The sequence below is a fragment of the Pseudopipra pipra genome, chromosome 2 (genome assembly GCF_036250125.1).
Source record: "Pseudopipra pipra isolate bDixPip1 chromosome 2, bDixPip1.hap1, whole genome shotgun sequence".
Lineage (NCBI taxonomy): Eukaryota > Metazoa > Chordata > Aves > Passeriformes > Pipridae > Pseudopipra > Pseudopipra pipra.
Window position 1 is genome coordinate 26,259,719 of NC_087550.1, and position 13,690 is coordinate 26,273,408.

Consider the following 13,690-nt stretch of genomic DNA (forward strand, 5'->3'; position numbering starts at 1 on the left):
TCTGCAGGTCCAAAAAACCTTTTCCATCGTTGCCTGACAAAAGGGTAGCATTGCTTTCAGGAGCAGATCTCACCCCTGCGGTCCATCTGCAAAAACTATGTCTAAGAACAAGGAAACCAACGCTTCATAATTTCACTGATCTTAAAAAATATGCTGTTTTTCAAGATTAGGAGCTCAGTTTTCCTGCTTTGTCCAAGCTCTTTATACAGTGAAATAAAATAAGGAAGGGTCAAGGAGTCGACACAGCCCCACAAGGCAAAGCAAAGGGATGGGAAATGGAGGTTTGCTCTGTGCTGGGGAGGAGTCATACAATTGTAAAGAAAAAGCATTTTGACTTTGGCAACTGTTGTGCAGCATGAGCAATTTATCATATTTCAAATACTAGTTTGGATTTTAGACAAACAGATTTTGGCATATTAGCTTCTCCCATGGGTATACCCCAGACACTCTCAATCCTTGGTGGGAAGGACTATCCTGGAAATAATTAGGCAGGTTGAGGTGTGAGTCACCATCCTTTTTTCCTTCAATTGATGAGATGTGTTCAGTCCTCAGGGAAATTATGGAGAAATGCAACCTCCCTATTAATGGGTCTGGCAGAAGAGGCATTTTAGCCAGCCGTGAAAGACTGATACAGACATAACAGAACGAGGCTTTGCAATTTGCCATGGACTCATTCAGTGTGTGACCATGTGCTGGGGGCAGCTCTGGTCGCTGCAGTGGCTGGTGGACCATGTCATGAACAAGAGGGAGCTGCCTCCCCGGAAGCTTGCAGGAAGACCAACACAGCAACAGAAGGTGGGGATATTGTGCCTGTGCCTGAGCAATGAAAAACTCACTCCTGACAGCATATTTCACACAAAGAAAAGAAGGATTAACCTTGAAAAGCATTAGTACAGAGATGGATGGGTCCTTCTTCATAGCTCTCACCATTGCACTGCTCTATAAAACTGAAGGGCTGGTTGTAGAAACTGTCAGCCCTCATGTGCTGAGGAGAACCAGCACGCGGTATGATGGCTGCTTGCACTTCCATTGGCTTCAGTTTTCCCTTCCATGGGAAGACTCTAAAGTAACTGAAAGCAAAGGACGAAGAACATGAATGCCCCTGCTCCCAGTGTGCTATGTACACTGCCCTTCAGCAGTGATGGCAGTGTGGGAGAAGAGGATTGGGTAGGGCAAAAACATCTGCAGGTGAGTAGGGAGGAAGCAGACACGTGCAAGGCGATGGAGTCAGGGGTAGTAGGAGAGCAGGAAAAGCATCATGTCTAAAGAGCCCCACAAGGATCACACCAGAGGCAGAAATCTTTCCTTTAAGGATTGCAAATCACAATTACACTGGTTGGATTAGGGTGATATGGCACTGTAAATATAAGTGGTTTATACAAATAGCAAACCTCTCTGCTAAGAGGTTATCCAGAGAAGCAGGGAGACATTAATTTAGGAGGCAATTTTTAATCTTCGCAGCTGCCTTACCCATTCTCCCCAACAAGGCAGATGAAAACTGATGGACACAGGGTTCTGCAATGCTACCGGGTATTTCTTGTTTAATGAATATTCCTGATTTATGCAATGATAACAAGAGCCCAGGGAAAGCACTGCTCTGCTTTTCTATTTCTATAGGTCAGAAGTTTCAAGTTTTAGTAGTACCACCATTTTTTTTAAACACTGAAATACCCAGACTGGACACTGTGTATCTTTCCCGCTAGCTGGCATTCTGCAGCAACAGCCTCATTTGTATTCTGTCTTTTACTTCAGCAAAAAAATCTCCACTCTGCATTGCCACAACTAAGTACTTCCTCACTGCAAAACAGAGGTTGCCAAACAGTCACAATAAATTCAACATGTCCCTACTAACATATTTTATTCATACTGATGGTCTGCTTCACAGTGTGTTCCCAAAGACTTGATTTAAAATTTAAGCCCCAGACTTGTAACAAAATATATAAAGGAAAACAAAGTGAATATCTTTTTCTGTGTAGCAGTACGAGAGAGCTGCCTCTCCTTCAAAGCTGATCTATCACAGATTTCAGGCTGGAGTTTTTTCCTCACACAGGGTTTGAGTGTCTTCCTGTAGAAAGGAAAAAATTGGGATTTCTTAAAGAGTCATTTTCTATAAGGTCCTGCTTCTTTCTCCAGTTAAAAATTAATTTCATGCTGTGGAGAAGTTTGGACTGGATGATCCCCAAAGTGAGGCCCCCTCCAAAATAGTATTCTTGAGTGGACCCCACCATGACCACCCAAGGCCCTAACAGCCAACCAGCTCTCGGGGCACTGTATTTCTGTCTTGAGAAGCAGGATTGTCATATCTGTTGGGGATTAAAATTTCACTGGCCCATCCTGTTTGGGTCTTCACACAGCAGGCTTTTCCTTACACTCTGTTTGTGAAAGGAAATTCATCCAAACCCATAATGTAACTTCAAGTGAGGCATTGTAGGGAAACTGAAGGCTTTGTGGGCCAGAGCCGTTTTCATAGGGCTCTCCTTTGCTGCCAGCAAGTCCAGGGTTTTACCCGTGGGTCTGGGAGGCACTTAGAGGAGCATCCTCCAGGTGCAGTAAAGGCTGCATAACATTTGGTTATGCAGCAGTCTGTCACATATCGGATACTCAGGTAGCTGGGAAGTATCTGAGCTACACTAAACTCTTTCCACAACCCACAGGGAAAAAATGAATCTCCAAGAGATTGTTAGCAGTGTCTCAGATATGTTTTAGGGCAGGAGGACTCACCATCCAAAATTCTCTCGATCATGTCAGAGAGAAGCAGGCAGAGTTCACAGCAGGCACTGCTACTTTTCAATACTCAAACTGAATGAAGCAGATCTATCCTTTCTTTTGTGGACAGAACAAAACACCTGGGGAGAAATGGGGGAAAAAGAAACATCAGCTGCTGGTGGTGATCTGTGTCGGAACAGCAGGCCAGAAAAGATGCCCCCCCTTACCCTGTGCGAGCCACTTCCTGCAACACTTGCATTTCCTCTCACTGGCTCTTGTTAGCAACTGCTTTGTGAATTTTTGCTGGTGTCAGTATGAATCCACCCTTGGCACCATACACACTCCCTATGGTCATGAGGTTGAGCACTGTTTCATGAGTGACAGTGCAGCTCAGGGATGGCAAGACTGGAATGAGCTGGGAGCCAGACAAGGTGATGGGGCTGGGGCCAGGTCCAGTGGCAATAACCATGACCAGCCACAGCCCAGTGATGTCCAGGCAAGGCCAAAGTAACAAGGAAGGTCTAAGGTCAAGCTGGGAACTCGAGCCAAGGTGAGATACAACACACATTTCTCACAGCTCAGGCCAGCACTAAGGTCAAGGATCTGAGCTTCAATGCTACTCGTGAGCCAGCAAGTAACGGAGAGTCAGGAGAAGGCTGGTTGGAGCAATGACAGCTTGCTGGAATAGTCCAGTTCTGACAGCCATCGTCAGGGGAAGTCTAGGAATAGCATTGCCACTTAACTAGTTAAGCACTTCTAACACTTCACCAATAACAGGACTTACCCTGAGACATTTTTAATTACCACTCTACTTTATTCTAAGACCTCTTCCTCTCCTACTTTTCAATGTTACATGACTATTAATAGCTTCTTGTGCAAGGAGCTGGAAGCAGAGGGAGACCTAAGAATATTATACCCAAAATGGTAAAATCAATGACCTGCAAAGGAGTGGAGACGAGATGCTTGCTGCCATCTTCTCCTTCTCCCACCAGGGCCGCCTAAGTGGCACCAGCTCCCTGGCTCAAGAAGTTCGGCCACAGCTATAATTCACCGTGACTCAAAAATTTTACTTTGACAGGAAAAGCTGAAACAGCAGAGGGCTTCTTGTCACCGTCTCTGGACAAGCCAAGGAGAGGCAGAAATGGCTTGTTTAATGCCATCTCTCATTATTCCGGGTGCTTTATGACTCATTAAGTGTCCTGGTTTTGTAACTAACTCCTGCTGAGCTCAACACTTGATACACATTTATGGGTGGCCTGTTGTATGTACTAATGATTTGTAATTCCCCTAACCACGTTAACTCCTTCATTTGCACGACAGGCTTCCTTTAAACAACTATAAGATAAGGATACTGGGGACCTCAGTTCTTAATGCAGAACGGATTACATTTATCTGGACATTTAATAACATACCTATATGCTGCAGTTAGACACGCTTGTTCTGAGCTCAGATAAACTATGCTGTGTCTTAACACTTCTTACACTGCTCCCCTTCTGTATCCATCTGGCTTTTTACCATGGATGTATCCCTGCAGATGGATGCCTGATACTGATCCCCCTTCAGAAGGTCAGCAGCACACACATCACAATTTATTCGCTTGTATGGAACAGGAACAGGAGACAAATGACCATTATTACCCATTACATGTGGGAACTAGAAGTAAGGGACCTCTGTTCAGGAACCTCCTTGTGATATGAATGATTTTGTCAGCTTCTTCCCTGTTTTCCAGCTTGCTTTCTTTGCAAAAGGTCAGTGAGAATTCACAACAGAGCCCAGCAGCACGTTGACCCAGCTTGACAGGTGATGCAAATGGAGCAATTGCAAGCACTCAGCACAAGTTTGACAGGCACAAGTATTTTTTTGAGATGACAGCACATTTAACCTGTCTCTTCTGAAAGTGTTATGCATGATCACCTTGGAAATAGGTAGACAGGTCTGTGAATAAAGTTAATTTTTCTCTCATTCACTTGAAGAACAGAGTCACTTATTCTGGTGACTGAAAAGATGTGACTTTGTGTATACAGTCTAAAACATTCAGTCTGTGTATTTTGGGGCATGACTAAAAAGTCACCAGAAAAATCACACAGCTCTAAACTGAAGGTCAGTACCTGGTGTTACTTTAAACTCAAGGTGGAAGTTATTTGCAGCTTCAATCAAAAAGTGTCACAGAAATGTGTCTGATTTCAGGTTAATTTATATGAGAATGATCTCAGAAATTCAGTGGTGTGTCAGACAGTATTCAAGCTGGCTTTGTACTGGGTCTGGTTGGGATGGAGTTAAACTTCACAGCAGTCTGTCTGGTCTGTGCCTTGCATCTGTAGCTAAAATAGCATTGGTAACACACCAAGTTTGGGTATTGCTGAGCAGTGCTTGCACAACATCAAGGCTTTCCCTCCAACACCCCACCACCAACTTTAAAGGACTGTATGCTGGAGATGGACAAGAGATTGAGAGGGGAAATAACTGGGACAGCTGCTACAAATAACCCAAGGGATATCCATGTCACATGATGTCTTGCTCAGAAATAAAAGCTGAGGGAAAAGAGGACGATGGGAAGACATTTGTGGTGATGTCATCCGTCTTCCCAAACAACTGCTATGCATATAGAGGTCCTGCTTCCCCTAAAGTAGCTGGACATTTGTCTGCTGACTGGGCTGTAGTGAATGATTTCCTCCTTCTACTATGCTCCCTTGTGCAACTTTTGCTTTTCCTAGGAATTGCATTTATATCAACCCATGAGATTTTCCATGTAATTTTTTCCCCTGGTCTTTCTGAGGAGAGAAGTGAGAAAGCAGCCGGGTGGAAATCTGGCAGCCAGTCAAGGTCAACTCTCCACAGGGTTCTGGACAAAGATTAATTGTCTTGACTGGTTCTTTCCATTTTGGTTACTGCTAATGGCAGAGAAAACAGATGATGTAAACTTCAAAGGCATTTTCATAGGAGAACTGTCCATTTCATTTAATACTGCCAGTCTCGAACATTCAGTAAGCATCAGCCCTGATAAAAAGAAGAAAAAACACTTGGGGTCTTACTTGTCAAGCCTTGGTGCGTAAACCCAAAAGGATGTGGTTTTATGACCAGCATGTTCTAGTTCTAGCCTGTGTTGCCCTGCTGAGAGTGGCCCCGCTCTCCTAAGTGCTTGTTTTATATTCCCGCTGCTTTCCTTAGGTCAACACCAGGCGTCAGGAGAAGAGTCAAATGAGCTCCATGATCTGGCTGACAAAAATAGAGACAAGAAGGGTCTTGTTCATTCTTGCAAAATCTTTTGTTTCCAAGGTGGTTTTGCAATAGCAGGCAGGCTGTGTTCAGTCTGCTATAATGGTGGTCCAGAAGGAGCAGATGATGCAGAAGATCTGCACAGGAGTACAGTTTGTCACCACAGTATTTCTAACTCTGTGCAGCAGTCCCTGTCAGCAGGAGAAAAAACAATCACTGATTTCAGTCGTGCTTTGACTGCAGTATTTCCGTCTTTGTCCTGCATTGCTTTATGCAAGGTTTAGACATTTACTATTGGTGACTTGGGTTTTTGCTGAAGGATGTGTTTTAAAGTTAGAGACGTGGCTGTTACGAAATGAAGAAAGTGTACAAATTCACCCTTGGAGGAGTGAAAACAACAAATTGCAAAGTATAGGATTCAGTGTCAGAGAATATGCTTCTCTGGAAGGGATTTAGTTATTTTTTTACCCCATGAAACAAGTGACATCTCTCAGAAAACACTCCCTGTGAGGACCTTGATTCTTCAGGAGGTAGAATGAGTTAGTGATCAGAGATGAAATGCAAAGGTGTTTTCAGCACAGCAGCTGGCTGCTCGATTTTCCAATACAGTACATTACGTTGTTAATGGAAATGTTGCTTTATACCTTCTGTTTTTCTCCCAGTAGAATTAATTTCAGCACTGTTTGCATGCCAAGCATGCACACTCACAGCTATGAGCTCTGGGGAGAGGGAGAAGGCACAGCTTGGACAAAGATTCTGCAAGAGGGCTGGGAGCTGAACCTGCTGCCTTTGCCAAGTGACTTCACCACATGACCATCTTTTCTCCTGCCCATAGGAACTGTCTCACACCACTACAGACAGGCATCAGGAGCCAGCAGATTCGGGGAAAAGCATCTGGCTGTTTCAAAGTCCTTTGGGAGATCTGCAGGAACAGGAGTTTTCTGTTCCACTCTGTGATGCAGCAAAGAGGGGAAAAACACCCACCATTTCCCACAGAGCAGCTAACACTTCCCAGTTTGCTAATCCAACCTACACTCCTGCTCCTGCCAGGAATTAATCTGTTTCAAGGCTCCATGTGTCATTTATTAAGAAATAAGACAGAACAGGGAGGAATAGCCTTTAAAGAAGAAAGCCACGTATGGGCTGGGAAACACAGGCTGCCAAGTCTTTGGAAACACTCAGAGATGAAAGTACCAGAGGAGTGCCACATGGCAGTGCTGCTGGTATAGGTACTGTGCTGCTAAAATAGCTCTCCACGTGCTGGTCATGGAGAGAGACAATTGTGGAGCTGGGGACACAGAGGTCACTAAATCCGATGGTCACAAAATGGGAAAGTAAAGGGAGTAAATTCTTCCATGCAGTGGGAGTCACTGACCCAAACTGAAAACTCTAGGGAAAAAAGAAAAAGGGCATGTAAGTACTTCCTTGGGAGCTGACTGTGAATGAAGCAGCTTGGTTTTCACTTGGATTTGCAGCCACATGTTTGTGAGGAAAATGAGGGTGGAAAAGCTGGAGAAACAGCAGGAGAGATTTCTGAAAGGACTAGAGGCTTGCACTTGAGAGAGGGAAAGGTACCTCCTGCTGTGTATGTGTGCAGGTGCTCAAGGTACATGAACTTCAGGAACATCCAACTTGTATTTCATCCTGCTAGAAGCAAGTCACAACTCCTAATTAGCTGCTAAGACCAAAAGGCGATCATTGATTTTCCAAGTGCTTAGAAAAAAGAAGAGTGAAATTTGAAAATGTGAGGCAGAGCTTTTGTTCTGTTATTGCAGTGCCAAAGCACAGCATCTTTAAATAAAGTCAGCAGTATTATTTTGTGTGTGCTTAGGAGGAAACTGTAATCCCTCATCCAACATTACCTGAGTTTGCAGAGTTACCCCAGTGTAAATCAGGCCATAACTATATATGCACAGCCATTGACTTATTTGGTCCCAATCAGCATAACTGCTATCACTGTTTTGTATATCAGAAGAAATAAAAAAACCAGAAAACTTGTTTACTGGCAACTTTGTTTCCAGAAAAACAACTTGCATATATTTTCCTACATCTCTGGAGAACAAAGCCTTTAATATCAACAAGAAAGAAACTTCCTAAAGTCAAAACCTTAGAATCATTAGGGTTGGAAAACATCTCTAAGATCACTGGGTCCAATCATTAGCCCAGCACTGATCTCTTCTCTCTGGCAATCAGTGACAGGACCTGAGGGAATGGCCTGAAGTTGTGTCAGGGGAGGTTTAAGTTGGATATTAGAAAAAGGTTCTTACCCCAGAGAGTGGTTGGGCACTGGAACAGGCTCCCCAGGGAAGTGGTCACAGCACCAAGTCTGACAGTTCAAGTGTTTGGACGATGCACTCAGGCACATGGTGTGACTCTTCGGGATGGTCCTGTGCAGGGCCAGGAGTTGGATTCGATGATCCTTGTGGGTCTCTTCCAACTTAGGATATTCTGTGATTCTGTAATTGTAAGAGACTCTTATTTTCAGCAGTTTGATGTGCATTAACTATGCTTTCTAAAACATAGGAATACTGTTGAAAAGGGCTCCAAAAGCCCCTGCAGCAATGCTTCTCCAGTTTTGTCTCCCAGCAGGCAGCAGGTAAACAACACAACATCCCTGACCAGCTCATTCCCAAAGGCCCTCTTCTTTGCGGGGGATAGGGAAATCAACCCGCTGGGACTATTGTCCCAAAATAGGTTCTTTCACCCGGCATGCAAGAAGCCAATCCACAGAGTCCAGGTGATTGATTTATTTACAGTTCTGCACAGAAACAGTGGCAAATCCAGAAAGCCAGCAAAAACTTTTCACCATTTATACATTTTAGCAAGCAAAGGCATTAATGTTCAGTGGCTACAAGTTACCTAGTTCTCTTATTAATTAGTATTAATATATTGCATTAATTAATTATTATTCTATCTTCTATTGGTTAATGATTCTCTCGCTTCTCATGCTAGTTATGTCCACATGCTCAGTCTTTCACTTCTTTTGAGTCAGTGGGCTTTTTGGGTCATTGGTCCCTGAGTTGGTCGTCATGATCTGCCCCTTCCAGAACCACCTTTAACCCAGCCAGAGCTGATTTCAGCACAATTGCCAAGCTGCCTTTATTAGTTTCTTCCTTATCTTGGGGGCTCTGCCAAAAGTCCTTGTGGCCTGTAAATTCTGCATTCTTTGTATCCACCGTCGGTGGTACATCCTTCTTCCCAAGCTTTGTTAACATCCCGGTAGGCCTGAGATCATTGAAACAGGTCGAGCCCCAAACCTTAATGATTCTATCAACAAGTAATTCGTTTTTCCAACACCTGGACATCACTCAGAGCTTGTTAGCTGCCGTTTCGCGGACTAAATCTCCTTTCTCGTTGATTAGGCTTAAAAGCATACAAAGATCAAGCATCAAAGGACAGCCTTCCTTAAGAAAACTTTTACGTATTCCACATTTTTCAACAGGACTGCTGTCCCACCTTTGTCCCACCTTTGTCCCGAGGTGCCCCGCACGCCCCGAGCCCCCCTGAGGGGAGCGGGCGCTGCTCCCGCCATTCCCGCGGGAGCCGCAGGGGGCGCGGCGGGGGCGGCGCCGGCAGGGCCGGGGTCCAAGATGGCGTCGGGGCCGCCTCCGTCGGCAGCGAAGCTGTACCGGCCCAACGCCTACGTCTCGCTGCCCGCCGAGCTCGACCCCGACACCTACGATGCGTCGCCGGAGAAGCGCCGCGCCGAGGCCGAGCGCCTGGCCATCCGCGCCCGGCTCAAGCGGCAGTACCAGCTGCAGCTCAACAACCCCAACCCACCCGCCGTCATTGTGAGTGGGGGGGGGGGGAGCGGGCGCGGGCCGAGGGGCAGCGGGGGGAGCGCGGGGCTCGTCCGCCTCACCCGGCGGGGTCCGCGCCGGGCCTGGGACCGGGGCCGTGCCGGCGGGACGCTGCCCGTCCTCCCCGTGACCTTGGTGCCCTTCCCGGCGTCCCCCGGGTGGAGTGGCCATGGCAGGGCCCCGCAGGCCTCACCGCGGTTTTCTTTGCACCCCAGGAAGACCCCGCCATGGTCCGCTGGGTCTATGCGAGGACGCACAACGTGTACCCTAATTTCCGCCCAACCCCCAAGACGTCTTTTCTAGGAGCTGTTTGTGCGATAGGCCCCATCCTCTTCTGGATCGCTGTCTTCAAACTTGACAGGGTAAGTCATCTGGCGACACCGAAAGTCGGTGAACAGCAAAAACCCCGGATTGTGAAGTATAGATCTGCACCTCAGAATGATTAATACCATTAAAGTAATGAGGGAAGGAAGACTGATACCGAGCCTGCTATCTCAAAGCCTCGTAACTGGTTGCAAAGTCCTGTTTTCCTGAGAGCCTTTTATTGTATGCTGGGGTATGGCCAGTCACAGTTTGCCTGATCAGGCTGTTTTGCTGTAATAAAGCTCTCTGTAGCACTGATAGTGGAAATTAATCATAAGAGACTCTTATTTTCAGCGGTTGATATGCATTACCTATACTTTCTAAACTTAAATAGGAAGCTTGTGGAGGACAGACTTATCAATGTCTCAGTGCAATTGCTTGACCATTTCTCTAATCTCATGAAACAAATCAGGAGGAGTTATAATAATGTTGATTGCAGTGCCTGACCTCAGCTGGTTGTTTAAGATTTTGGAAGATTTATCTTTCTTCCATTCTAACTCCTAAAATGTGGACATCAGAATCTGAGAATGGTAGATGATTATGAAAAACCTCAGCTTTATGCATACATAAGAAAATTCTAGGTAACTGGCAGACAGTGGCTGGTTTTTGTAGATAGTTTGGAGCTGTTGTAAAACATTTTTTGTTTCCCTCTTTTGCACAGAAGTAACATTTTAGATCAAGTCACTAACATAAATTAATAGAGTCTTTGTAGGGAATGTTGTTTGCTAGGATGAATCAAAAATACAGGTTTTAGGAAACATGCTGAGCATGTTGATATGAATATTTTTGAGACTTCAGTACCTCTGCAGTATTTTGTCATACGGAGGTCTTTAATTAGTGCCTGGGATAATTTGTTTTCCTTTATTGCAGTTCCTTTAGTGATGTTTGGGGATTTTTCTTGTTTTTCTGATAGTAAATAACGCACAATAATCATTATACATTTTTCTCTGAGAAGTGTTTGCTCTTTGTCTGGGAAAGCAAAAGATACACTGCTAAGTCTTAAGCAAATCTGCTGGTTTTATCCAGCAGAAGGAATCTGGGCAGTATCCGCAGTGTCCTGTAATAGTACCTGACAGAAAGGTAAATGACTGCAGAGTGAGATACAAAAGGGTTGAAAGTGAGCACAGTCAGACAAGTTATTAGGAAGTTTCTCCATAATTATGTCTCTGAGCTGGATTATTCAGCCACAAGGAGGAGGTAGAAACTAAGGTACTACAAATTAACTGTTACACAACTAGTTTGGTGAAAAATACTTCACAGGAATTGGTCTCTGCTGGCCTGTAAGAGTAGCTAGATGTGAGGTGAGGTCAGTCTGAGAAGGTCTTTAGTAGGTGAAGTTAAGTGCCTTATTATCTTTTTAACCACAACAGCTCTTACCAGAGTATGTGCTTATAGAATCATTTAGAGTGGAAAAGACCCTTAAGATCATATATGGTGCTGTCTCTGTGTAGTCCATGCTGAAATACTAGAGCTGCTGTTCTCTTATCCCAGGCTGATTGAAATCCTTCTCTAGTAAAATAATAACAAATGTTCTTTTTCTTCCACAGGACCATAAAGAGAAGCTTATCAAAGAAGGTAAATTCGAGCGGCCATTCAGTGTATTCTGAGTTCCTGGAATTGCAGTGATGTTCATGGAATATAAATAAAATAAGATATATTGTGTGCTGACGTTTCTCCTTCATAAGAATAAATCTTAATTGCTTGTTGGTTGTCTTGCATCTTTAAAAATAATGGAAAGTGTGATAAAGTAGGATCTCTGTATCTAAACCAGATGGATATAGAGACAGTGTCTGAAACTTGGCCAGTGCACTCTTTTGATCTATGTACAGAGGCTCCTTTTAAACCACAGAAGTTGTTGCTGTCTAAGCAGGCTGAAGTCTAAAATTTCTAGCCAGGTAAAATGTTAAGTAAGACCAAAGCAGTTTCCTAAAGAACTATTGCTTGCCTTCCAGATATTTCTTCCTGGTGTCAGTTTGACTGGGTGGTTTGCCCTAATTGGGAATAGGCAAGTTCTGTGATACATTTTTAAGAACCTGGGAGCCTGCCTGACTGGTCTAATAAGTTGAATTAATTTTTCTTTTCCTTAATAAAATGCAAGCCTAAATCATGTATATTGCAATAAACTTCTGGATAAAATTACAGTACCATATTTGGAAACTGTGAGCTCAAGGTTGTCATGCCATACATGACTAGCATTTCTACTAATTCTGTTATTCCTGTGAGTGGTAGATAAGAAGTAAAAGAGAAAGATTTTTGTTTTGACACTAGATCCCTTGCAGTATAGGAAAATTCTGTTTCATCCCTGTAAAGGGGCTGTGTTCAAAAACAAGAAACCAACACCAAGCGAGCCTTGTGCCTGCAAAGATGCCTCCTCTGTTTATTCTTAGAAGAACACAAGACTTCTCTACCCAGGTCAACTGGTATAGATGACTCTGGAATTGTTACTGCCAAGGTACTGGAATGTGAGTGCAAGAAAAGATTTTTAATTCAGAGTAGAATTTTCAAGTGGCCTGTAGGTGCCATTGTGACCCAGACAACCTTCATTCTTTGGACATTGTATGGGAGTGGTTTCTTCCCAAATGTTGAGGTTGATGCCAAAAGCTCAATCTGATGCAAAAGTTGAAAACTTCCCTCTACCTTCTGGGAAGGCAGCCAGTGTTAAGTCAGCAAAAACAGCTCTACTGAGTAAATATGGGCCATTTGCTTTCCTGAATGTAAATGTGGGCCATTTGCTTTCCGTCTTCAGCAGAGTGAGTTAATGAGCTTTTTCACATAATCACAAAATGGATGAGGTTGGAAAGGACCTCTAGAGGTCATCTGGGTCCAACCTCTTGCTTAAGCAGGGCTGTCTAACGCCGGTTGTCCGGTGCCATGTCCACGTGGCTTTTCAGTATCTCCAGGGTTGAAGACTTCACAACCTCCCTGGGCAACCTATGCCTGTGCTCAGTCACCCTGGCAATAAAAATGCTTCCTGAAGTTTATTTTTGTTTATAATTTCTTTAAGTGTTTCCTGTTGTAGCTCTTTCCTGTCTGGGTCGCGAAACGTTCAGCCTGTGTGGAGTTTGGCACTAATTCTGCGTGCAGAAGCTGTGCGAAGACATGCCCTGCTTTTGCAATCCCTTATGTGCTCCCAGCAACCCTCTTGCCCTTGTTTCTGCAGCTTGTTCTTGGGCAGGGTTAACTAAAGCAAACCTGGATTATTCTCTCTGCAGAACAGCTTCTAAAAGACTGTCACAAATGATATTACAAGATAAGGCTGTGGATCCATGCAGAGAGGCATCAATGCATGGAGAGAGTGGTATTTAGGGAAAGAAATAATTGCTTGTCTGCGCATGCTAAATTAACTATTCTTGCTGCCACAAACTAATTTGATCTCCCAGGACCCATTTCCTCAGCTAATTGCAACTCGAGTTGCCACGCATGTAAATTCTCCCTTGCAGCTGTATTTGTTTCAGGCCAGCTGAGCCGATGGTTTGGGATGGATTGTGGATGAGCACAGTGCCTCTGGTCTTTCAGGCCAGCCTCAGATTGATGCTTGCGGCACCTGCCACAGCCCTTTCCTGTGCAGATAAAAGTCTCTGATGCTACATCCCTGCGGATTTGAG

At 44.5% G+C, this 13,690-nt stretch overlaps 1 protein-coding gene and 1 long non-coding RNA gene across 3 annotated transcripts in view; one reads left to right on the plus strand and one right to left on the minus strand.

The window, feature by feature from the left end:
* LOC135409238 (uncharacterized) overlaps nt 1–9,980 on the minus strand; it is a 32,885-nt gene extending 22,905 nt beyond the window's left edge. Inside the window, exons 1-4 of one of the 2 annotated variants that reach the window (XR_010428112.1) lie at nt 9,916–9,980; nt 8,190–8,378; nt 2,722–2,846; nt 1,127–2,065 (exon numbers count right to left, since the gene is read on the minus strand). This is a non-coding gene — a long non-coding RNA (uncharacterized LOC135409238). Of the gene's footprint in view, nt 1–1,126; nt 2,066–2,721; nt 2,847–8,189; nt 8,379–9,915 lie in introns of those variants that run through there. The other variant, XR_010428111.1, reaches the window with a different exon arrangement.
* On the plus strand, nt 9,458–11,744 carry NDUFB4 (NADH:ubiquinone oxidoreductase subunit B4). The gene is made up of 3 exons (XM_064644479.1): nt 9,458–9,713; nt 9,938–10,084; nt 11,633–11,744. Exons 1-3 carry the CDS (start codon nt 9,513–9,515, stop codon nt 11,690–11,692), a joined length of 408 nt encoding a protein of 135 aa, XP_064500549.1. The 5' UTR covers nt 9,458–9,512; the 3' UTR covers nt 11,693–11,744.
* Nucleotides 11,745–13,690: the final 1,946 nt, after the last annotated feature.

What these genes read in the sequence shown, in the direction of transcription:
- NDUFB4 (XM_064644479.1), top strand. Translation starts at nt 9,513, where the DNA reads ATGGCGTCGGGGCCGCCTCCGTCGGCAGCGAAGCTGTACCGGCCCAAC. An exon ending in CCAACCCACCCGCCGTCATT is followed by an intron (nt 9,714 to 9,937) that starts GTGAGTGGGGGG and finishes TTTGCACCCCAG; the next exon opens with GAAGACCCCGCCATGGTCCG. An exon ending in CTGTCTTCAAACTTGACAGG is followed by an intron (nt 10,085 to 11,632) that starts GTAAGTCATCTG and finishes TTTCTTCCACAG; the next exon opens with GACCATAAAGAGAAGCTTAT.